This window comes from Leptodactylus fuscus, chromosome 6, assembly GCF_031893055.1.
Source record: "Leptodactylus fuscus isolate aLepFus1 chromosome 6, aLepFus1.hap2, whole genome shotgun sequence".
NCBI classification, from domain to species: Eukaryota; Metazoa; Chordata; class Amphibia; order Anura; family Leptodactylidae; genus Leptodactylus; species Leptodactylus fuscus.
This window is the reverse complement of record NC_134270.1, coordinates 121,676,908-121,703,937: the sequence shown is the minus strand read 5'-3', so window position 1 is coordinate 121,703,937 and position 27,030 is coordinate 121,676,908. Positions and strand designations below refer to the sequence as shown.

Genomic DNA, 27,030 nt, shown 5'->3' with positions numbered 1-27,030 from the left:
ATGGCAGGGAGCAGACACACACTCCCAGGGGCCCATTTTGGAACAGTCAGGATCCCGATCGGGCCCCTGAAGATCCCGATCGGGCCCCTGACAAATGCATTTAGATAAAACTAATAGTCAGGCTTGAGGCCCACTGGGGAATTCCCCAGTTCCCCGGCAGGCCAGTCCGACCCTGTTTCTGCTTCTATTAAAGGCCCCTATATAACACTAGCACATATATTTGTTTGTGAGGCATTACAAACCGGACAATATCCCTTTTAATGATGTGAAGCCTTAAGTATAGAAGATCCCCACCCCCTTCTGCGTAGTTATAGTTTAGCTGTGAATTATACTGAGATGGGAAGGGGGAGAACAACAATACATAAAATAGGATCACAAGTGATAACAGATTATTTTCGGCAGTCTTTAGGAATATATCTTTGTTTTTGTTCTACAGTGAAGTTTACTCTGAATGAACACACGGCTCAGATACCAATTTCAATTCGGCAGCCACCAATGCCACGCTTACATGACCCAGGAAAAGGTAATGTACATCAAAAACATAAACGTATTGTTTCTTTATCAAACTATACCAGGCACCCAAACTGATCCTATATTTTATGAGGAATAAGGTGAATGATATGCCTATACCCCCAATTATCATCTGCATACAGTGGATCTTGCATTTCATATTTTTGGAATCAAGTCTGGGATTGGAGAACAAGCTTTGGATGCCCAAGGCTTATGGTGCCACCTTCAGTACTTATCACAACAGACTGCATCCTATGTGAACAACGTGTTTTCCAAATAAAGATTCTCTAGCGATCAGCTGACCATTTGTTCAATATCCACTATTATCACTAGAGATGAGTGAAGTTTTCAAAAATTCGATTCTGCCCCTTCGCCGGATTTTTTAAAAAAAATGTGATTCTATCCGAACTAATAGCATTAAAAAACAGCTATTTCCTGGCTTCAAAGTGCCCGTATAGTGGTGTAGAACACCAAACCTTGCAGAACGCGTATGGGGAGTCTGCTGTGGTAGTCAAACAATACAGTGAGTCAGTATGACACACATGACAGGCTTCGCTCTTAGAACCACTGCACACTTCAAAATGGGGAGGTGGGTGGCACAAACAGTACCCGCTCACGATGGTGGCTGTAGGAAGGAGCACTTGGCATCCGATGTGTGGCATCCAGGGTTGCACTGGCCTGCCGGGGAACCGGGGAATTCCCTGGTAGGCCCTGGGCCCCGACTGTAAAATCCTCATTTTACTAATGCAGATACATTGGTCGGGGCCCCCAATCGAGCACCTGACCAATGCATCTGCATTTGCCTCAGCACACATGGCCTCCATTAGCTGATGCTGAAGCTCTACATGCTGTCCTCCCAATATATAGGGAAAGTATATATCGGAGGACAGCATGTGCAGCTTCAGCATCAGCTATAATGGCTGCTCGGAATCCTCTCACTGACCTGCTGCTCTCCTGTGAGGACCTGCTGTGCTGTCCGGACTTCCTTCCTTCCTCCCTCCCCCTCCCCCTCACAGTGAGTCGTCTCTCACATCGGAGCGTGTGGGGAAGACAGGAGCCGTCTGCTGCAATGGTGTGCTCTTCTGGAAAATGTAAGTATATTATGTTGGTAAAATCTGTCTATTTAATATGTATATACACTCACCGGCCACTTTATTAGGTACACCTGTCCAACTGCTCGTTAAACACTTAATTTCTAATCAGCCAATCACATGGCGGCAACTCAGTGCATTTAGGCATGTAGACATAGTCAAGACAATCTCCTGCAGTTCAAACCGAGCATCAGTATGGGGAAGAAAGGTGATTTGAGTGCCTTTGAACGTGGCATGGTTGTTGGTGCCAGAAGGGCTGGTCTGAGTATTTCAGAAACTGCTGATCTACTGGGATTTTCACGCACAACCATCTCTAGGGTTTACAGAGAATGGTCCGAAAAAGAAAAAACATCCAGTGAGCGGCAGTTCTGTGGGCGGAAATGCGTTGTTGATGCCAGAGGTCAGAGGAGAATGGCCAGACTGGTTCGAGCTGATAGAAAGGCAACAGTGACTCAAATAGCCACCCGTTACAACCAAGGTAGCCAGAAGAGCATCTCTGAACGCACAGTACGTCGAACTTTGAGGCAGATGGGCTACAGCAGCAGAAGACCACACTGGGTGCCACTCCTTTCAGCTAAGAACAGGAAACTGAGGCTACAATTTGCACAAGCTCATCGAAATTGGACAATTGAAGATTGGAAAAACGTTGCCTGGTCTGATGAGTCTCGATTTCTGCTGCGACATTCGGATGGTAGGGTCAGAATTTGGAATCAACAACATGAAAGCATGGATCCATCCTGCCTTGTATCAACGGTTCAGGCTGGTGGTGGTGGTGTCATGGTGTGGGGAATATTTTCTTGGCACTCTTTGGGCCCCTTGGTACCAATTGAGCATCGTTGCAACGCCAAAGCCTACCTGAGTATTGTTGCTGACCATGTCCATCCCTTTATGACCACAATGTACCCAACATCTGATGGCTACTTTCAGCAGGATAATGCGCCATGTCATAAAGCTGGAATCATCTCAGACTGGTTTCTTGAACATGACAATGAGTTCACTGTACTCCAATGGCCTCCACAGTCACCAGATCTCAATCCAATAGAGCATCTTTGGGATGTGGTGGAACGGGAGATTCGCATCATGGATGTGCAGCTGACAAATCTGCGGCAACTGTGTGATGCCATCATGTCAATATGGACCAAAATCTCTGAGGAATGCTTCCAGCACCTTGTTGAATTTATGCCACGAAGAATTGAGGCAGTTCTGAAGGCAAAAGGGGGTCCAACCCGTTACTAGCATGGTGTACCTAATAAAGTGGCCGGTGAGTGTATGTGTACATTTGTTTACTGTATGTGTCTTGTATATTGTGTGAGTACTGTATGTATGTATACAGGTATGTATACAGTATACTATAATAATATGTAGGAGTGAGTGTATGTATATATGTGAGTATATATAGTATTCATACATTCATATAAGTATATATATGACATATATGGTATATGAATGTATATGTGTGTATATATGCTATAATAATGTATATATGGTATATGTATAAGGCCTGGTTCACATCTGCGTTTGGTAATCAGTTCGGGGAGTCCGCATGGGGCCCCCCCGAATGAACTACGAATGCATTAGCAAGCGGTGTGCATTGAAAGCACATGGACCCCATAGATTATAATGGAGTCCATGTGCTTTCCGTGCGGTCTCTGTACAGAACATGTGGACAGGAAAGTAGATCATGAAGTACTTTTCTGTCCGCATGTTCCGTGTGGACACCGTACGGAAAGCACACAGACTCCATTATAATCTATGGGGTCCATGTGCTTTCACTGCACACAGCTTGCTAATGCGTTCAGTAGTCTGTTCGGGGGTCACCATGCGGACTCCCCAAATGGATTACTGAACGCAGATGTGAACCATGCCTGAGTGTGTAGGTATATAGTGTGTGCAGTCCCATCCACACATTGCAGAAAAATACACGCAGTAGAGGCATAAAAATAAAAAAACAAAAAAAAGTATACTCACCTGTCCCCAGCACCCCGTTGTCCCCCCGCCTGTGTCTGTTCGGTCTCACGGTCTCATTTCTGAAAATTCTTTACCTAACTAGTCTCAGCGATCACATGAGGTGCAGGACTCCCAGCAAGGAGGCGCCAGCACGAGACCGGTGACACTGGCAGCGCACAACGGAGCACTGGGGACAGGTGAGTATGCTTTTTTTATTTATTTGTTTTTATTTTACACTTCCCACCCGGGACATGAGTTGCTCCAATTCCTGGACAACCACTTTAAGGGCTAGTTCACACGGGGGAAGTTGGCAGCGGATTTTGAGGTGGAATCCGCCTCAAAATCCGCTGCCAAAAATGACTCCCAATGACTTCAATGGGAGCTGCTCGCTTCTTTTTTCCACTAATAGCTGCCCTATCTTGCGGCAGATTCCGCAGCTGAATCAGTCTCAGCATCTGCGGCACGAGGCTCCGGCCCATTCATTTGGGCCTTATCCGGAGCGGAATGCCACGACGGGATGCCTGGCATCTGCGACAGAATGTTCACATGCAGAGTTCATGTATCTCCGTGTGAACCAGCCCAAGGATTTATTCATCGTTCTAATATTGATGGTCTGTCCTTAGGATAAGCCATCAATATTACATCTGCGATGATACAACAGCCAGGACCTCTGCAGATCAGCCTTTTCCAGGACCAAGCAGCTACAGGGAATAGTAGCATTTCTAGGAGCCGCGCTGTTCACTTGTCATACAAGGTGTAGCAATACATTTAGGTAGTGCACATGGTATAGTGGGTGAGCAGCATGGCGCCCGACATGTTATTACCTTTAGCCGTCGTGTTTTGGTACCGCTCATCTGCAGGGTCCTGGCGGTGGGCCGCTAGAAACAATTCCACTGGTGGGCCCTAGACACCCCAGTCCGACCCTGGTGGCATCAGATGGGTGGCAGCATCAGAATAGTAACTGAGGCAGGTAGCCAGAAGAAACCTGTCTCTTTTGTCAAGATTTGGGTGAGGCAGCATGAATTATTTAATCTGATGTATCAGGCATTGGTGGAAATCCTGGCTGATCCATGCCTGATTCACCTTCACAAAGGTCAAATTTTGGGTGGACAGGCGTGTTCTTCTTGAGATAACTATGGCTCCCACTGCAATAAACACCCATTCTGATGCCACACTACTGGCCAGGAAGGACAGTTTTTCCAGGGCAAACTTGGCCAGTTGCAGCCACAAATGATGAGTGAAAGGGTGTACTCCAAGTATTACCACCACTTGCAGGTTCAGGTTCTGTTGTATGTCTAGCTGTTGGTGAGTAGTTTCTTCACTATGTGGGTGAAGAACGTTGCTCATCAGTGACTCTAGGCTCAGGCTGCTGCTGATGGACCTGATACTGCTCCTGCCACCCCCACCCCCCACAGCTGCCAGGTGAGTGCTCAGAGACCCCCTGGTCAGACAAGCGAGAGGATGGACGATGGCGCATGTAGGCAGTGGCCAACTTGCTACATAGGATGTCTCTACTGTAGTTCAGCTTGTTCTCTTCCTCTCAACGGGTGTAGAAAAGGCCCACATTTTGACCAGTTTGAGGGTCTAACATGGTGCAGAGCCAGTAGTCATCCCTCTTCCTAATGGTGACAATTCGGCTGTCATTACACAAGCAAGTGATCATGCATCGGGCACAAGTGACTTGGAAGGACTCCCTGCATCGATCTTCACTGCATACTGCAACGGTGTGTCTGGGTCATCTGCCTCATCTTCCTCATCTCCCTCTTGTTGTTCAGGTTGCTCCTGCTCCTCCTCTCCTGTCAGCCATGTAGAAAAACCACCCATTTTATTACACATTACTTATGCTCCAATGTCCTCCTCCTCTTCTTCCAGTTCAGCCCCCACAGGGCTCATGTGGCCGTGAGATGTAGGCGCCACATCTCCAGTCCCCTGAACAGACAGATTTAAAAGCATCTTTTCCAGGATATGAATCAGTGGAATAACGTTGTTCTTCTCGTCCTGGTGACTGACTAATAAAGTGGCCTCGTACTGACCCACAGAATACAGATAACATGTCACTTTTACCACACAGTGAATGCTTTGACAGTTGAATCCATAAGGATTTGGAGCAAATGCGTTTTTTTTCCAATTCCACCTCATTCAGAATTTTTTTTCCATATTCCCAGTACATTGTACAGGATATTGAATGGTGCCATTACAAAGTATAACTGGTTTTGCAAACAATAAGCCATTATGTGACTCTAGACTTAAAATTGAATAAATTATGGCTCTTGGAATGGGGAGAGGGAATAACGGAAATGCAAAAATGAAAATTTGCAAAGGCATGAAAGGGTTAATGTACCCAGCCCAATAACTGTACCACTCTTGTCTATGGATTGTGTCTTATACTGCAGCTCTTCCTTATTGAGGAAAAGTGCTTACAAAGCTACTGTAATCTAGACAAGGGGATGTCCTGGTGAACCTACCTGTACACATAATGTTATGTAACCTGATGCTTCTGTTTACAGAAAACAACATTAGTGACCTGGTCACCATCACCACCAAGACGTTTCTGCGCTACGACAAGCTGCGGGTTTTGTTAAAGAGCATACGTCAATATTATCCTGACATGAAGGTCATTGTGGCTGATGACAATGATACGCCTGAGAAGATTGACGACCCCAATGTAGAGCAATATATTATGCCATTTGCAAAGGTTTGTTCACATGCGGCCACTTATACATATAATGATGTAGCTATAGTAGGTGCAGGTGTAGTAATCTTATCTGACTCCCAATCGGAGGGGACCATGTGTTTAAGTTTTAGTTTGGACGTATATAGTCTGAAAGGAAATACTTCTCATACCAAAGAACAACCGCCAGGCGAGCAAATAAACATGTTGTGGGCCAGCGCTCTTATTGATATTATAATATGTGGGGCCACTTTGGAGCATATCATACTGTGTGGGAGCCACTGTACAGCATATCATACTGTGTGGGAGCCACTGTGGAGCATATCATACTGTGTGGGAGCCACTGCGGAGCATAACATACTGTGTAGGGGCCACTGTATAGCATATCATACTGTGTGAGAGCCACTGTACAGCATATCATACTGTGTGGGAACCACTGTGGAGCATATCATACTGTGTGGGAGCCACTGTACAGCATATCATACTGTGTGGGGGCCACTGTGGAGCATATCATACTGTGTGGGAGCCACTGTGGAGCATATCATACTGTGTGGGGGCCACTGTACAGCATATCATACCATAAATAATGTCGTGTATAAAGGCATTACAATCCCAATCGCAGTGTGTGAACTCACGGCAAATGGATCAATGGTGAATTTCAACCACAATTTCAACCGTAGGTACCTTGCATTAGATTTCTAAGATTGATAGACCTATTAATGTAAAAAGTGCTTTCCAATATTACCTGTACATATAATTATTCGTCACAGGTTTACAATTGAAAAAGCCCTTTATCTCATAGGGGCTTTGTGTGTTTGTGTCGGCCACATGTGGCCTTTCACGTGGTGCAGTATGTAAGTTTGCACTTAAGACCACATCTTTTTCCAACACAAACACACAAAGCCCCTATGAGATAAAGCGCTTTTTCAATTGTAACAGTAATTTCATTGTGTATGCCATTAAATGCACATCATGTGTTCACATGATGTGCATTTAATGGCATACACAATGAAATTATTGTATATAGTGTGTGTGTATTGTACATAGTGTACATAGTGTGTGTATATAAGTATTGTATATAGGCTGCACTATCCGCAACGTCAAAATACGCATAGCAGAGCACTTGTCTGATTGTTCAAAAGCAATTAATGACAATATGTCGGGAGTGTCAAAGCATTTTATTTTATGTCATCAAGGCAATACCTCATCTTTCAGATTTTTTGTTATAGATCAGGTAGATGCTAATATTAGGGGAGGTGATAGGAGGAAGCACCTCCTACGCCAAGAAGCATATTGGATCTGGAAACTCAATACCAGGTACCCGAATGGTCTTAACATTCGTCAGGACTTGTCATTGATTTATTGATTTTTCACCTTTATACCTGCTATGCATTTATACTTTGTGGTTGTGTATGCAACATATGATGTTTTTTAACATGTATCTGACTTGGAATCAAGAGAAAGAATTCATTAATAATTGTGTATAGTTAATACATGTATGGGAAATTGTGGAAAAAGCGCTCTTCATAATAAGTAACCTGCCAGATTTAGGAATCTAATGAAAGGCACACAATACCGTTACATAAGATGGAATCCATTGTTTACTCATTTGGACATATTCACATGTTGCGATTGGGGATATATGTTTTTACATGTCATGTTTTTCATGATATATACTTACCTTGGATTCTGGTACAGGTTGGTCCACTTATGCATTAAAGGGGCTCTATCAGCAAAATCATGCTGCTAGAGCCCCACATATGCGTGGATAGCCTTTAACCCCTTCCCGCCGATGGCACTTTTTGACTTCCTGACCAAGCTCGATTTTTCAAAACTGACATGTGTCACTTTATGTGGCAATAACTTTGGAACGCTTTAACTTACCAAAGTGATTTTGAGATTGTTTTTTCGTAACACATTGTACTTCATGTTAGTGGTAAATTTTGGTAGATATGTTTTGTGTTTAGTTATGAAAAAATAGGAAATTTGGTGGAAATTTTGAAAAATATGCATTTTATAAAGTTTGAAATGATGTGCATTGCATACAGATAGTCAGACCGCCAAAATTATATCATAAATCTCATGTCCCAGATCTCCGCTTTATGTCGGCATCGAACTATAGTCACCTTTTTATTTTTTACGGACATTAGAAGATTTACAAGTGAAACAACAATATTAAAAATTTTCAAGAAATTTCCAAAACCCATTTTTTAAGGGACTAATCCAGTTATGAAGGTTTTTTGAAAGACCCTTGTATTAAAGCCCCCCATAAATCACCCCATTTTCAAAACTGCACCCCTTAAATAAGCCAAAACAACATATACCTATTATTTTAACCCTATAAGTGCTTAGCAGGAATTAATACAAATTGGAGGTGAAATTTTCAAATTTGATTTTATTTCACTAATATTTTCGTTTAGCCCTAGAATTTGCACATTCACAAGGGGTTAAAGGAGAAAACGCATCCCACAATTTGTTAGGCAAGTTTTCCCGACTACCATAGTACCCCACTTGTGGGTGTAAACTAATATATGGACGCACAGCAAGACGCAGAAGGGAAGGCGCGCCAAAGAGCTTTTAGAGGGCAGATCTGGCTGTGATCAGTTTCAGGAACCATGTCGCATTTACAAAGCCCTTGAGGTGTCAAAACAGTGGAAACCTCTAGAAAGTGACCCCATTTTGAAAACCGCACCCCTCAAAGTATTTATCAAGTGATGTAGTAGCATTAGTAACCCCGAAGTGAATATGTAAGCTGTGCGGAGTAAATTGGGCACGCCAAATCCCATTCTATTTTCCCACTAGCTCCTATGACATGGATGGGGAAGAGGGGCATTCTGGGGATCAGCGCTGGTGTATTATCTCTCATAAGCTCTAAATATGGGGTGTCCCCTGAAAATGCTCGCACCGATTACACGTTTCCTTCTAGTCGCATCCACTTACGTTCTAATGATTTGACGACTTTTGGGGTTTTTGTCTTCACATTGTACAAGGTAGATTTTTATTTTTATTTTCTGGCAATGTGGCCATGTGAGGGCTTGGTGTTTGCGGTATTAGATGTACTTCTCAATGCCACCATTTTGGGGCCTGTAACTTATTGACTACATTTTATTAACTCTTTCTGGGTGGGATGTAAAAGAAAACATCAATTCTGGCATTGCTTTCTAGCATTTATTTTTTTCCCCGTGCAGAGTACAGCATAAGTAACATGTTACCTTTATTCTGCGGGTCGATGCCTCATTTATTTGATTTTTTAATGCGTTGCTATTCTGCAGAATACACTCTCACCAGAAAACGGTAAACTAACTGGATACTAAACTAGGGTAAAATATAACTTTTATTAGGGATATTAAAATATAAACTTTAAAATATTTTCTTTAAGGCTTCCCACATTGGACAAATGAGGATATAAATGTGACAGCTAGGAATGGGTTAAAGTTGCTAAACCCAGATGGAGTATACAGATGACTACCTCCCCTCTGGGATAACAAACTACCACCACGATGTCTATCCCCTCCGTTGATATTGTAGCAAACACCAGCAGCCAGCCTGGTAATGAATAGTATGAAACCAAGTATGAATGAATTTGGTTTCCCATTATTTAGATCCCGGAGAGGAGGGAAGAGATGGAAAGTCTGACAGTTCAGCTTGTGCCACATTTCTCACCCCGGGTTCAGGATATGCCAGGAAACTGAAGCGAGCACTATAAATATGGCAAGATCAGGGACCTCACAGACACCACCCACAATCCAGGCTACTGGCAAAAGCCTGTCCCTGGAGACCCGCTGTCAGAAAGAAACATACAGTATACGGTTACAGGTGGGGGAGCAAAATATTATAATCTGCAGATCTACAAGTGCTGGATGGTCCATCCCTATCAGTCAAATAACACACAAACATACACTGCAAAAAAAAATATTTCATAGATGGAGTCATGCCACACAAATAGCAACAAGGTTTAGGTTACAACTCCCCAGCAGGGTAAACACAGGAGGACGTTTCCAATGCTACATGCAGGGTGAAGATTGTGGTGATCAGGTAGGTGTTATCTTAGTTGGATCCTACCCGTATATTCTCATTCACCTCCCGCCCTCTCTGCTGGCTGCTCCTGGCTCTCCTATTAAACAATGCTGCTGAAGTGTTTGTTGTTCACACAGAATAAAATTCAATTTAGGGAAAAAAATCAATTATTTTTGCATCACCATCTTCTGAAAGGCGTAGCATTTTTATTTTTCGGTAGACAGAGCTGGTTGAGGGCTTATTTTTTGCGGGATGACCTCTGCTTTTTATTGGTACCATTTTGGTTTTCATCTGACCATTTGATTACTTTTTATTGAACATTTTGTAAGGGAAAGGTGGTGAATAATCATTTTGTGCGTTTTTCTACTTTTTTTTTTTACGCCATTCGCCATTCGGGTTAAATAATGTTTTAATTTGATTGTTCATGTTATTACGGACGCGGCGATACCAAATATGTAATGTTTTTTTCTATTTTTCTTTATTTTACATAGTAAAACATTTTATATGGGGAAAAAGGGATTTTTGGGGCTTTATTTATTTCTAATTTATTTTAAACTTATCTAAACTTTTTTATTTTTACTTTTTTATCACTTTTTTTTTCTGTCCCCATGGGGGGATTGAAGCAGTGATCGGCTGATCACTGCTTCACTATATGTATCTGCAATACACGTGTTACACGTGTATTGCAGAACACAGGAAGCTGTCAGCCGTCAGGTTCTGTGTGCGCACCATGCAGCCACAGTAATAATGTCCCGGCTGCGCCGTACTATAACTGACGATGTCGGGAAGGGGTTAAAAAGGCTATTCAGGCACCGTAAAAGTTATATTAAACTACCCCCCCCCCCCATTTTAAAATAAAACCCTAAAACAGAATGTGATAAACTTACCCATCGTGTACGGTGGGCGGGCATTCAGGGTGCGCCGTCCTCTTCATCCACGCCTCTTCTTCCTGCGATGTCCTCGGGTCCCGTCTTCCTCCGGCGCTCGCGAACTGACATTGCTAAAAAAAAAATGGCCTGGGCGCATGTGCAGTAGCCGTAGTAGAAGCAGCATGCTAATGCGCATGCGCCCAGGCCATTTTTTTTTTAGCAAAGCCCGCCCACCGTGCACAATGGGTAAGTTTATCACATTCTGTTTTAGGGTTTTATTTTAAAACGGGGGGGTAGTTTAATATAACATTTACGGTGCCTGAATAGCCTTTTCAAAGGCTATTCACTAGAGATGAGCGAACAGCGTTCTATCGAACACATGTTCGATCGGATATCAGGCTGTTCGAGATGTTCGATTCCATACGGACACCACGTGGCAAACTCCAAAAAATTTTTATTCCCCTCCCACCTTCCCTGGCGCTTTTTTTGCACCAATAACAGCGCAGGGGAGGTGGGACAGGAACTACGACAACGGGGGCATTGAAAAAAATCGGAAAAAGTCATTGGCTGCCGAAATCAGGTGACCCCCATTTTAGACGAATAGTGGATTTCAAATCCGGGTCATAGGAGACTGTGAACTTTGTGACTATGAGACAGGGATAGATGTACAGGCAGGGATAGCTAGGGATAATCTTTATTTATGTGGGAATGTTATTAAAAATAACTTTTTGGGGCTCTATCAGGTGTGTAATTGTGTTTTTTGTGAGATAAACTTTTTTCCCGTAGGAATGCATTGAGCAGCGTTGATTGGCCGAATGAGATACAGAAGACGTGCAGAGACTCAGCAGTGTTGAGCCAGTTCTGCTCAACTACACCGTGTGCCGGTCGGCTCTGCTGTGCGAGCTCGGCACACACTCAGCTCTGCATCACCGCTGGCATTGGCCAGCGTTGATTGGCCAGTATACAGAATCAGTATACAGAATCAGCAGAGCTGAGTGTGTGCCGAGCTCGCACAGCAGAGCCGACCGGCACACGGTGTAGTTGAGCAGAACTGGCTCAACACTGCTGAGTCTCTGCACAGCAGAGGTGAGTGTGTGCACTCGCTCAGCACGGCTGCATCACCGCATACCCATAGGAATGCATTGGCCAGCGTTGATTGGCCAGTCTCCAGCCAATCAGCGCTGGCTCTGCCAGAGGAGGTGGAGTCTAAGGTCGGACCTGAATGGAGACTGGTGTGGAGCGATCTTAGACTCCGCCTGCTCCGGCAGAGCCAGCGCTGATTGGCCGAACACTCGAACAGTGAGCGGCTGTTTGAATCGGATTTCGAACTTCGAACATTTGGGTGTTCGCTCATCTCTGCTATTCACGCATATGTGGGGCTCTAGCAGCATGATTTTGCTGATAGAGCCCCTTTAATATGGGTATTTCCATGCATATAAAATGGGTTAATTTAATCCTGGATTGGAGGACAGTTATTTTACAGACGAATAATTATATGTACAGGTAATAGTGGAAAGCGCTTTTTACATTAATAGGTCTAGCAATCTTAGTAATCTAATGCAGGGTACCTACGGTTGAAATAGTGGTTGAATTTCACCATTGAACCATTTGCCGTGAGTTCACACACTGCGATTAGGATTGTAATGCCTTTATACACAACATTATTTATGGTACGTACTTGCCTTGAATCCTATGAAAGATTGTCCATTTATATATTGTGCAAAGAACAAAGTAGTCAGCGGCACTACTGCAACAGCGCTCGTATTCACAATCTTGTTTCAGTATTGGCAAATCTTCCAGCTGTAACAGCCAAAAAACCATGGAATAAATAAAATCCCAGGGTGGTGCTCACTGTGAAAAAACCTAGACAGGCAGTGACATATGTGAAATGTAGAAAACAGGGCACTCACCCGGGTGAGTGCCCTGTTTTCTACATTTCACATTTATATATTGTTATAAGTATTTTTATGTAGATATGGCGTACTGTTTTACCTTTAGTTCGCTAAATGTATTTGTACATTTCCAGGATAGTTCCATATTATGACCACATAGTGGTGTAACATAAGGATGTTGACTACACGGTCTCAGTACCTTAGGTAGATGTATTTGCATATGTAATTGTTAACCCACTTCAGGTGTATTTGCTTTGCAATAGTATATAATGGTATCTTTATTTGTACTTTGCACGCTATGACTAAGGGATCATTCTTTAACGCCCGAAACGTGTAAGCTGTGCTTTTTTATGTCTGGATCCATGTTTGTGTAGAGGTTTTTAACTACTCTGTAAAAGTTAATTTTTATCTATTTTTGGCATGCTGGAGTAAATCTTTTTTTATGAGCATTGTCTTACCCCATATAGCAGTCCGGGGGTTTCTCCGTGCAGCTGTTCAAGATGTTCTATTCACTGGAAGATTTTTTCCTATGGTAGTATCAGCACATTCTTGTATTATTTCTACATATTTTTCCATGTGGGGGTTACAGTGAAGCATATTACAATGTGTGGGGCCGCTTCATTTTTTACATCACACCCTCATCTATTTTATAGCAGAAATGTAATATTATCACAGGCTGTAATTACAATTCATGCTGACTAGGGTTCAGCCGATCTTGAGATTTCAGGATTGTTTTTAAAATCCGATTTCTGATCATTTTCCATTCGTACCCAATCCCGATCCTAATGCAAGTCAATGGGATTTTTTTAATCGAAGATCGGTATTTTTAAAACAATCCTATTCACTACACAGCATGGAGTCCAAAAATTGTACGCTTTAATTTTTAGACTCCACGCTGTGTAGTGATTAAAATAAATTCTCTGGCTACTTAGTCCCCCCCTGGTGTCCACTTACCTGCACAGATCGCTGCCGCTCCCTGTTGTTCTCGCTCCTCTTCTCTCTCATTTACAGGCCTTCAGAGCGCCATGCGTGCTCCCACCTCCCTAGGCTAGTGTTAGAGATACTGGGAGTAGGCGGGGCTTGTTGTGGTTTAGGAGAGTGTGGGCGGGTACTGGGCGGGAAGATGTGAGTGCATCACTCACGTCTCCCCTCCCAGTACCTGCCCACACTTTAATAAACCACAAGCCCTGCCTTCTTCCTAGGACTGTAACACTAACCTGGGAGGCAGGGGTGCGCACGGCGCACTGAAGGCCTGTAAATGAGAGAGAACCGGACCGAGAAGAACGGGGAGCGGCAGCGGATCTGTGCAGGTAAGTGGACTATTTCGTTTCTAGTGGACTATACTATTCTGTTTCCTCCCTGCTGTGCCAGGAGGAAACAGAATAGTAGATACTATCTACTCTACATCTACATCTATCTACTGCTACATTCCCATTACTGTACATTGTAGTAGTAGTAGTAGATAGAGATGAGCGAGAACTATTCGAAACTGCCATTTCGAATAGCACGCTGTCATAGGAAAGAATGGACGCAGCTGGCGTGCAGGGAGTTAAGCGGCCGGACGCCAGTACAGGCTGTGTGCTGGCTGCATCCATTCATTCCTATGGGACCTAGCTAACATTGTTAGCTTTTCCCACAATGCTTGGCCAGTAGCAAAGCATTGTGTGAAATAACCTCCGACCTCGATCCCGCCTAAAAAGATTGGGATTGGAATTCCAATCGCGATCATGAAATTTACTCGATCGCCATTCGGAATCCGATCTTTTTGGATCCCGATTGCTCAACCCTAATGTTCACTATAAAGCAGATCTGTACAATGTAAATAGCAAAGGAGTGAAGATGCTCACAAAAGCACCGTAGTTCCTTCAAACAGTTGATCAGCAGGGACCCAGGGTGCTAGATACACACTTAGCTCTTAGATCTGTTACACTGGTAGGACCCCGCAGATCAGATGTTTACCAGAACATGCAGCTCCATGCTGGGTGATGCTGACTCACCTTATTTTTGATAACGGCAGTTGTGTGTACTATAGTTGCATGGGCCATGTTAATGTTAACAATTCCAGGAGCCACGATATTCGCTTGCCATACATAGTGTAGAGGTGGGTTTTGGAAGTGCAATTGTGCACATCATATGATGGGTGAGCAGCAGGGCATTGTTATTACCTGTAGCCTGTGTCGGTACAGCTGATTTGTATGGGTTCTGGCGATGGGCCCCTAGAGACAATTTTACTGGTGGGCCCTAGACATCCCAGTGCGATATTGGATCTACAACATGTAGTTATAGTCAGTGCTCTTGAGAAATGATAACTTCCAGCAGGCCCAGTGGCAGACACCCATGGAGTTACCTTTACATTCTTCATATGGGGTAACTCTTTTGTTATCACTGAGAACTGTTAGGTTCAGGCTATAAAAAATAACCGATAGGATAAAAGACAAATAAATGTTAGATGAGATTCTCATTTATTGGTTCTGAATGTTCTATTCACTATATCCACATATATCAGATATTATTATTTACTATATATAAAATATATTTTGTACCATTTATGGAAAAACTGCTGGGTTCTGAAGTACAGAATGTAGTAACATTGACTATCTTCTTATGTAGGGATGGTTTGCAGGCAGGAATCTTGCTGTGTCTCAGGTGACAACCAAGTATTTCCTCTGGGTGGATGACGATTTTGTCTTTACCAATGAAACTATAATTGAAAAAATGGTGGATGTGCTTGAAGCAACTGACCTGGATCTGGTAAGAAGCTGAGAAACCTCTTCTAGGCTTTACAAATAACACTGCAATCAATGTAATAAAGACTACTTGAAAGGGAAGGGACATACCGCACCGCCGCCGATCAGCTGTATTCTGCATATTGATGACCTATTTTCAAGTGCAGCTGTTGTGTCCCTTTTTTTTTCCTATTGTGTATGGACAGCTACACTAGAAATACAGGCTGAATACAGGACAGATCTCCCTAACAACACTTAGTTCTGATAAATGAAAGTATAAAACATTAATAACGTATATTTCAAAAATGTACACTGTTTTTTGCATCAATATTAGTGTGATTGGTGATTCCCACATTGCTCAGCTGACTGCTGTATCCCCCTCATTATTTACCAGACACAGCACCATATATTTGGTGAGGACTGTGCCTGGTGTGGCAGTTAAACAATGAAAGGGAAACAGCGCCTCCAGTCTGTTAAATAATTGCAGTGTCTTCAGTCGGACCACCCACTCATCAGATATTGATGATCTACCCTAAGGATAAGTAATAAGATAAGATAATCCTTTAATAGTCCCACCTTGGGGAAATTTCAGCGTGTTACAGCAGCATAGTAATACAGATACAGGATAATACAGAGTAATATGTTACAGACGTAGACACAGATAAGCTGAGAAGAGAAGATATACTAGGAGTCCATGGCAGCTAAGGAAAAACAGAAGAGAAAGAGGAAGACCTCATGGTCATCCTCATAATCATTAGTTCTCTGTGCGGAGAGCTCTTCGTTTGGTCTGATGTAGATTATACAGCCTGGTCGCGGTTGGAAGGAAGGACCTGCGATAGCGCTCCTTCTCACACTTGGGGTGAAGCAGACGGTCGCTTACAGTGCTGCCAAGTCCCATCAGGGTCCCATACATGGGGTGGGATTTGTTCTCCCGCATGGAGGTCACCACAGACAGTATCCTTCTGTCACCCACCACCTGTACTGGGTCCAAGGGGCTCCCCAGGACAGAGCTGGCCCTCCTGATCAGCCTGTCAAGTCTATTTCTGTCCCTGGTTGATATACTGCTTCCCCAGCAGGCCACACCGAAAAAGATGGCTGAGGCAACCACAGAGTTGAAGAAGGCCCTAAGAAGTGTCCCCTGGACTCCGAAGGCCCTCAGCCTCCTGAGCAGGTAGAGTCTGCTGTGGCCCTTTCTGTGCAGCGCCTCCAGGTGATCAGCCCAGTCTAGTTTATTATTGAGGAGCACGCCCAGATACTTATAGGTCCTGACTATCTCAATACATGTTCCTTGGATCTCCACCGGGGTCGGAGCACCTCTCCGTTTACTAAAGTCCACCACCATCTCCTTGGTCTTCCCAGCATTAATCCTGAGCTGGTTCTGCTGGCACCATTCAACAAAATCCCGGTTTAAGTCTCTGTATTCCCTATCATCGCCATCAGTGATAAGGCCGACTATAGCAGAGTCATCGGAGTACTTCTGTAAGTAACAGCTGGATGAGTTGTGCCTGAAGTCAGCAGTGTACAGTGTGAAGAGGAATGGGGCAAGAACTGTACCTTGAGGTGCCCCCGTATTACAGATCACAGTGTCAGACACACAGTCCTGGGCTCTCACATACTGAGGGCGGTTTGTCAGGTAGTCTAGGATCCAGTTGGACAGGTGATGGTCCACACCACCAAGGTTCAGCTTCTCCCTCAGTAGCCCTGGCTGAATGGTGTTGAACGCACTGGAGAAATCAAAGAACATTATTCTCACAGTGTTCCCGGGTTTCTCCAGGTGAGAGAGAGCTCTGTGAAGAAGGTGGATGATGGCGTCATCTACCCCAATGCCTGGCCGGTAGGCAAACTGGAGGGGGTCCAGAGCGGAGCTCACTAGGGGGCGTAGGTGTGTCAGGACCAGTCTCTCTAGGACCTTCATTAGGTGTGATGTCAGTGCGACAGGTCGGTAGTCATTGTAGCCCATCGGGTTGGGTTTCTTCGGGACTGGTACCACGCAAGATGTTTTCCACAGTTGAGGTACCACCCCCAGCTTCAGGCTCATATTGTACATGTGCGTTATAATACCACACAGCTGGTCACTGCACATTTTAAGAACTCTTGCGCTTATACCATACCATAATAAGTGTTATAGTGGCAGATAAGCCCCTTAGTTCGCACTACCAGTTGTGATGTTTCATGTCTCCCCCTCCATATTCCTATTTCCCCATTTGTTACCAATCCTCAGCATGTTGCACTGACTAATCTTCATTCTGGTTGTCTTTTATGCAGGTGGGAGGTAATGTTGCCGGAAACTATTTTAGCTTTACACTCTTTCTTAAAGAAGGTGGAAAGGATGGTGATTGTTTACACTGGAGGAAAGGAACTTACTATACAATCCCAGGCTTCCCTAACTGCGGCACGGCTGCTGGAGTAGTCAACTTCTTTCTAGCCCACACAGACCGAATTCTAGGTGTTGGATTTGACCCAAAATTAAGCCGAGTAGCACATACTGGTAATTGTCACATTTTATATACAATTAAGTATAACTTGAAGCACTAGAACACCCAGAAGGTGAACTGCAGTTTTTGAAGGCATCCATCTTATCACCAAGGGCACACCTATAGGCAGTGGAGGGGAAGGTTAAATTCAGTCCCTGACACCTGTACAAGGCAAAAAGATCTATCAAATAAGAAGATTAGTATTGTAATAGTCACATAATAGGTGGAGGACCTTTTTCAGATTTTGAACTGGAGCCAAGAAACTTTACAAACTACCTCATACAGCCAAATGCATTACAGAATATCCTCCAGTATTTTCAGAGAAAACTGGTCACCATTAGTGGCTAAATCACAATGTTTGATCCCATAGTAGTACACTGAAGAAGAATAGTCTGTACAGATTACCCAAATTGCTGGGCCAACTACACAAAAACATTAACTTAGTAACCTCTAGTCCTGAAAGTAGAATTCTAGCTATCCCAAATGCCTCTGCACTGGTAGGACACCTCACCATTTCTGATTTTAGCTACTTGGAAGGGCTCCCGTCCTATAAATACCAACACGATGTTGGATTAGGGAGTCTAGTGCCCACCAGTAAAATATATTCCAGGGACCCAGATACAGTTGCATGCATATATTGCCTGACACTCATCTGCAAATTCCAAAAAATGTCACCAATATAGATGTATTTTTCGGTAGTATATTGTGGTAAAGCCCTTGCCTCCGATTGTTTCTCTCCTGAGGTCCTGTCAGTAGCCAGCTGCCTTGCTTTTGCCTTGAACTAGATCCATTTTAGCATTTTGAGCGGGGACATATTCCCACACAGCTGCAGACCTCAGTCAGCAGTAAGACTGTGCAAGAATGGGGCCCCTACAGTGTGATGTAGAAGATGGGGCCCAGGAAGACCTAACTCTGCACCAAGATGTCATCTCAGTTATTCGGTGTTTCAGCCATATATGAAAATAAACTTCATAGTTCGTTAAATAATATACACAGTTGGGATGTTGTACAATGAGTATCTGTATGAAGTATAGTTTGCCTAGTTGCCAATCCAGGGTGTGCTGGTGGCCCACTTGGCTCAGGGACCCTCTAAGGGATTTGACTCTTCAACTGTGGACCAGTCAGAGCCAGTACCCACCATTAGCTTCATGGATTTAACTTGCCAACACCGTACCTTTTAGATATTATTTGTATACTGCTACTAGACCTTTGGGGCCCATTACTATATTGGCCGCTGAGACATCTGGAGAATCCACTAGTTTTCTTATCTTTTAGTCCAGCCCTATTTGTAAATCCAACTGCAAATGGTCTATTCAGTGGTTTCTCCAACAATCAGAGTAGAAATAATCTTAACAGGTCTTGGTAAATATTAATGGGAATGGTCTTCAACCACTTGATATTTTTTTTAATCCTTCAAATATAATTCAGTGCTTCAAAGTCCCATTAAGAAGTGAAATTACTAGATTATTCCACCACCCCCACAAGGTCACCTGTGTTTTGCTTATTTTATTGCTTGGTACCCTATTGACTTAATTTCTGTAATATTTTCGCACTTCCAGAGTTCTTCATAGATGGATTGGGACGCTTGAGAGTTGGAATCTGTAGTGATATTATTATTGGACACCAGCGTAAGGTAAAGCCAAAGGATAAAGAGTTACCGGAAAAATTTAATAAGTACAAATTTTTCCGGAAAAGTAATGCTGACCAAGTGAGGTTTAAGCTAGGTCTGCTATACTTCAAGAATCGACTGAGCTGTTTTATCAAGGAATAAGGTCCCAACAAGAAGCATCTTCTTTGTGAATTTCTTATCTAATGATTATTCAGGAATCCTCCATAATTACTGCTTTTGGACTTCTACTTGCTGTATACCAGCAGGCTTTCATGTATGTAGATATGTCAGTACCAGGGAATAGAGCAGTGATATGAAAACTTCCTTCATTCACTATGTAGGTTTATGGGAAGAATATGCAAATCTGTCTCCCAAGATGTAAACAGGGAGACAGTGCCTCTGTTATGCTGCCCTCTATGGTAGCATAACATAGGCACTGTCTCCCTGTTTACATCTTGGGAGACAGATTTGCATATTCTTCCCATGTTCCCATGACATTCCAATGTTCCCGTGACATTATCCCCATATGTAGGTTTAGACATCAACCATGGTACTGTGACGAATGATGGTTTGATTCTGATAAACCATCTAATGCCTTTCTTTTTCCATACACCATTTGCAAATGTTAAAATGTGATGGTTACTATAATACTATTAAATTACCACATTAATAGATAAACTAGTAATTTATTGCACTTTTTGAACAATTCTTTTACATAGTTTATATGGGATTCTTACTACATACTGGTTATATGAAGGTATGAAACATGTGAAACATGCATATACACTTGTGTATGTTTTTCTTACTGTGCATTTTGGTCCTAAGCAACAGAAACAGCTCTCAATATAGAAACAAGGGAAAAGAAATAATAATAAAGGATTTGACAGAAAGGATCCAAAATGCTTTAATAAAGCAAAATGTATTAATGGCATAAATGCTGTCAGAAAATTACAACTTATCCAAAAGCTTAGTTACACTTTAAGGCTGAGGCCCCACATTGCAGAAATGCAGCTTTTTTTGTTGCAGATTTTGTTGCGTTTTTTTTTAGCCAAAGCCAAGAATGGCTACAAATGGAATTGGAAATATATAGGAAGTTCTTATACTTCTAACTTCTGCTCAATCTAGTCCTGGTTTTGGCTCAAAAAAACGCAACAAAAAAAGCTGCATTTCCACAAGGTGGGGCCCTGGCCTAAGACTGGCTTTGTGTAATTCACTCTGCCATCTGCTGGACTAGAAAGAACATTGCATGGATGTATAGCACAGCAGTCAGCTTCCATTTATCTTATGAACAGACTAGCATCTGCCCGCGACTTCGCCAGAGGTTTAGAGTTGGTTATGATCCGCCGTGTGCCGCTACGTCCACTCCTGCGTGCGCCTGTCCCATTTGTTCCTCGCCTGTCCCCGTGGACTTTTTACCTACCGGCTGCTCCTGGCTCCCCGCAGCCACCCTCATCGCCCGCGCTCATGCCCCTTCACGCCCCGGCTGCCCTCTCTCTCCCATGGCCCCGGCCACACCCCTGCGGCACCCCCTGCGCCCCTATCCTTTCTGCGTCCCCCCTCCCCCACAGCACCCCAGACCCCCTCTCCCTCAGCACTTGGCACCCTGGGTCAACCTTCCCACCCCCCCTTTTTCTGCAGACCCCCCCTTCTATGGCCCCCACTTGTCGGGCACCCCCCAAAAAAAAAACCTGATTAGCCCCCTCCGCAAAATCCCTTAACTCCCCTGCCGGCACATGCACTGTCCCACTGCCGAATGACACGGTGTACTTACCATAGCTAAGCTGGAGGGTCGGGATGGCGCAAGACCAGTAAGCTGAGTGCGACATCGGGGACTGCGCGGGCTGCCGAGGACTTCCGGCGCTGCGGCCTAGGCTACAGCCGCAAAGTGGTGGCATCCTGGAAGATGTTGTGTACATCGGCAACGTGCGCATGAGCCTGCAAATACAGTGTAGTTGCTGTGGCAGACCAGGCGGTATCGCGGATCCTGATTGTGCTGGTTTTCGGCAAAGATGCCAGGTCCGGAGCATGGATGAGGTAGGCCGCTGGAGTAACCTTAACGTGAGCGGGGAAGTGTGAAAGCATATGTAAATATTATTGCCTGGGGTTAGGGGCTAGCCCGGAGGCGGCAGTAGGGAGTTTGTGGCTTGCTATGCTAAGAAGAGTGTGGGATTGCAGACCTGTTGCTATGAGTTCTGGTTTTCAGCAGCCCCTGCCAAGAACATATGTCCGTGATTGTTCCCGAAAAGTAGCCTTTCAATCCTGCCTATGAACTATGTTTGTGGAAAATTTCACGCGAATCGGTTGAGCGTTTTTTGCGTGATTGAGGAACAAACATCCAAACACACAATCGTCTAAACACACAAACTTTCACCTTTATAATATTAGTAGGATACAGATGAAGTCTTTCCGCACATATGTATTCTACAATGAAAACCGTCCCTTCTGTCGAGTTTCCATTTTGTTCAGAAAGAAAAAAATAATGCAGTTTACAGTGCCACTGGTGGGCCCTAGACATCCCAGTCTGACACTGTGGAGGGGTCACTCTGGTATAACATATTGCAACATAAGATCACAGGCTTCAGGAAGGCCCTGAAGACTCACCTATTCAGGAAGGCCTACAACCTCCAATAACACTATCACCGCACCGCCATCTGTACAGTCTCCCCCTCTCCTTCTGTCTCTACCCCCCTTCCCTCGTAGATTGTAAGCCCTCGCGGGCAGGACCCTCTACCCCACTGTGCCAGTCGGTCATTGTTAGCATTGTATCTACCTGTATAGTCTGTGTATTGTATGTAACCCCCAAATGTAAAGCACCATGGAATTAATGGTGCTATATAAATAAACAATAATAATAATAATAATAATAATAATTCTTTCATTATGGCATTTCATCTTCCACAAGAACAAAAGCTAGAGACTATCAAATTTCAACATGCCCGATCCTATTTTCCATAATGTCCACCATAGGCAGATGGTATAAATGCCCCTATACATATTAGATTGTCAGGCAATCCCACCAGTTAACTACATTATAGTAATAAGACCAAAGCACAGAGACCTGGGCTGCTAATACAGGACCTGGTAATAATTCTGATAACTTTACCAACATTCAGAGATCATTTGGATTTAGTCTGACAGCATGTATAACATGGAGATAACACATGCAAGTGGTCCGCAATACTCTGGTCCAGTTAAAATTTAACTTTTATTTTTCTTTAAAAGTCCATATCCATGTCCATAGTGCAATAACAAAAAATAGACAAAACAAAAACGCCAACGCGTTTCGAGGTACCCTCACCCCTCAGTCATGGCATGCCATGACTAAGGGGTGAGGGTACCTCGAAACGCGTTGGCGTTTTTTGTTTTGTCTATTTTTTGTTATTGCACTATGGACAAGGATATGGACTTTTAAAGAAAAATAAAAGTTAAATTTTAACTGGACCAGAGTATTGCGGACCACTTGCATGTGTTATCTCCATTGGAAGCTTTCTCCTTGAAGTCCGGGGAATCATCAGGTCGTGCACCCTTTGGTAACCGGGTTATGGTGAGTGGCAATGTGCACGTTTGTAATTTTTGTTATGTATAACATGGGACCTATATATTGGACATAAATATATTTAGGATACATGTCACAGGTGGGATGTTGTGTAGGTTAGGCTGACTTTCATCTGATGTGTATGACTAGTTAAGATGGTAGAGAGTATAGCTGCAGTATATAAACACCACAAAAGCATATGGCAGGTGTAACACTAAGGGTTTATTTACAAAACCGTGAAAAATGCTAAACTGACATGCACTATATTTGTCCATGAAAATGGCCATAGATGGTGGCATGTGAAAGATCCAAAGAAAATCATGGGGTTCTATAATGGCCATGTGAGACTGCCATCCCATGGCTATTATTTACTGCCAGGGTCTACAATCACAGCTATCCAATAGTCCTCCCATTGTTTGTTGCACATAAGCAACAAGGTAAGCAGCTTGCCATGTTCTGCCTTGGTGCTGTTATGGATGGATTGGGAAAAGGTCCGTTGAGGAGGAACTGGAAGAGATGTAGTCAAAGTATCAATAGTTTGGAATACACAATGTATATCACTACACAACAATAAAAAAACTTTCCACGGATATCTTGCTATAAATAATCGATCTTAGTCAATTTGAACATGCTGATTTTGAATATGCAAACCGTTTTTCTCTATGACCCTCCTTTCTTGAAATATCCACGATCTTAAATTTTATATTTCAATTACTTAAAAACATAAATGTAATTTTTGTGCAAAAACTTGTATTTTAAAAGTTATTGCTACATGAATTTTAAACATAAACATGAACGTGGCTATAGCTACTGATTTTATATATAAAATACATAATTATATGATAAAAAAATTCAGTTTGAAGTCTAATATCTGTAAAATATGTGGGTGGCATGCTCATTATGCTTTATCTTACTACAACTGAGTGCACTTTTGGGTTTCTGCTATAGGGCGGCTATAACTATAGGGTGAGGTTCCAGTCAGACCAATAGTCATTAGGGAATTGGTTCTGAATTAGGTACATAGTGTCTTAACAGCAATACCCACGGTCTAGTATTCCTCCTGACTCATTATTTGCATACCTCCCTCTAAATCTTACGTGTGTGGCCTTCTTCCTTGGGTCAAACCTTTTTGAGTGGTCCAGTTTATTACAAGCGACCTCCTGTACTTCTCACAACATCATCTGACTGGTGAGTTTAATGGTTTATTTTTCTTGGAGGCCACCATGCCTGTGTAATAGTTGTGTATTCTTACCACACACTGGGCCACTTGTTTCCCCTCCCCGCATTTTTTATATTGGTATTTATATTACATTTGTCTTTTAACTTATATTTATTAAAAGTTATGTTTTATTATTTAATAACTTCTATTCCAATTGGTGGTCTGCCTTAAAATAGTGTGAATAGTACTTGAGTGAACAGGTACCTTGATATCTATTGGATTTCATTCTGTAAAATATGTGCAAAAATTCGTTAAACATGTTCATGGTTTAAATTTATTGGCTGTGGACTTCCGCTTATACTGATGAGTTGACAAATCACACTGAAGCGTCCAACAGTAGTCTGCCAACATCACTTCACTCCACCAACCCTGATAGCGTGACTCCATCACCGAAATGCGCTTGCCATGTTTTGCCATACAAAAATAATCTGTTGAGTGATTGCTTTGCTCACGCCATATCATAGAAACTCCAAATGCCATGTGATTGCTTTTCTTTGCCTTCCTGATCCAACCATGCAAGATGCACGAACAAATCAAACAGATGAACTTTGGTGCCCACGACTTACCACAATCCACCTTCGATTCAAAGTACAGTTTGTATGCTTTCTTTACTAACAGCATGAAAGTCTTCCAACGTGACTTGTCTGTTAGAAAGACGCACACATAGCAAAAATGATCAGATGAATTTACGCATCTTCTGGTCGCCATATTTTTAACAAATCACCACATTAAAGGGGCTCTATCATTATGAAAAGTTCTTTTTAGCAAATCACATCCTTGCATAGCCTTTAGAAAGGCTATTCCACACCTACCTTTTGTATGTAAATATATATATATATATATATATATATATATATATATATACACTAGCTTTTACCCGCGACTTCGTCTGCGGTGATTTGAGAATTTGTCGGACACAGACGTGTGAAACTGTAAAAGTGCTTTAAAAAGTTTGGTGGGCTAGCAAATGTGGTGTGATGTGCAGTGCCGCACCTCCCATGAGGCGACCTGAAGCGAGCGCTTCAGGCGGCACTATGCCAGGGCCTCAGGGAGGGCGGCATTTTTGCTAATCTAAGCCAGTCCAGGACAACCTGTCCTGGACTGGCTTAGCACGGAGCAGTGGTTTGAGGAGGCCGCTGGAGCAGCGCTGCTCCAGCAGCCTCCCCACACGCTCAGGCAGAGCGCAGGCAGTCTCCGGGCCTGCTCTCTGCCGGCGAACGGCGCTAAGCCCCACCCCTCTGTTAAGCCACGCCCCTCCGCTAAGCCACGCCCTCGCTCCGCCCCCTCCCCGGAGGGGGGGGCGGCTTTCTGCACTTAGCCTCGGGCGGCGAAAGGGGAAGGATCACCCCTGGTGATGTGTTATATTGTGTATGTAGTGATACAGTCAATGTGATGTGTTGCATTGTGTATGTAGTGATACAGACAATGTGATGTGTTGTATTGTGTATGTAGTGATACAGACAATGTGATGTGTTGTATTGTGTATGTAGTGATACAGACAATGTGATGTGTTGTATTGTGTATGTAGTGATACAGACAATGTGATGTGTTGTATTGTGTATGTCGTGATACAGACAATGTGATGTGTTGTATTGTGTATGTCGTGATACAGACAATGTGATGTGTTGTATTGTGTATGTCGTGATACAGACAATGTGATGTGTTGTATTGTGTATGTCGTGATACAGACAATGTGATGTGTTGTATTGTGTATGTAGTGATACAGACAATGTGATGTGTTGTATTGTGTATGTAGTGATACAGACAATGTGATGTGTTGTATTGTGTATGTAGTGATACAGACAATGTGATGTGAGTAAGTAGAGTGAGGGCTACTCCTGAGGTGACAGTAAGGAGTGTGCAGGCAGGTTGAGGCAGGAAATGCCAGGCAGTGTGTGTGAGTCTATAGCTGGGGCTAGGAGTCCTGCTTTTGTGAGTCTCCTGCTAGGAAACCATGTTGTTTAGTGGCACCAAAAGTAGCCTGTGACTCAATCCTAAGGGAAAACTATGTTTGTGGAAAATTGCACGCAAATCCGTCCAGGCGTTTTAGTGTGATTGAGGAACAAACATCCAAACTCACAAACATCCAAACACACAAACTTTCACACTTGTAATATTAGTAGGATATATATATATATATATATATATATATATATATACACACACATACATACATACACACACATATACACACACACACACACATATAATAAATATATATATTATGTAATTCTGTATACTGTCAGAAGCTTGCAGTCCCATTTAAGCAAAATAAAAACATTTATTTGTCAATATCTTAACAATTTGACTTGATAGAGAAAAACTGTTTTCAGATTTGAAATCATCATAAAAAACTGCTTAAGAAACAGTTAATGACATTTTAGATATCCAGAGCGTGTTTTCCTGTGTATTTAACTATAAATTAGTCTTAAGGAAAATGGGAAATTTATTCAAACAATTCCTGCATATA

General features: G+C 43.1%; 2 protein-coding genes across 2 annotated transcripts in view; both read left to right on the top strand.

The window, feature by feature from the left end:
- The window catches only part of LOC142209138 (beta-1,4 N-acetylgalactosaminyltransferase 2-like), a 39,661-nt gene extending 19,693 nt beyond the window's left edge, over positions 1 to 19,968 (top strand). Inside the window, exons 6-10 of the mRNA XM_075278074.1 lie at positions 437 to 523; positions 6,056 to 6,243; positions 15,608 to 15,748; positions 17,989 to 18,211; positions 19,757 to 19,968. Of these exons, the coding sequence (XP_075134175.1) occupies positions 437 to 523; positions 6,056 to 6,243; positions 15,608 to 15,748; positions 17,989 to 18,211; positions 19,757 to 19,968 (851 nt within the window). The remainder of the gene's footprint in view (positions 1 to 436; positions 524 to 6,055; positions 6,244 to 15,607; positions 15,749 to 17,988; positions 18,212 to 19,756) is intronic.
- The window catches only part of ZNF281 (zinc finger protein 281), a 523,665-nt gene that overhangs the window by 420,762 nt on the left and 75,873 nt on the right, over positions 1 to 27,030 (top strand). The gene's annotated exons all lie outside the window — the stretch shown is intronic.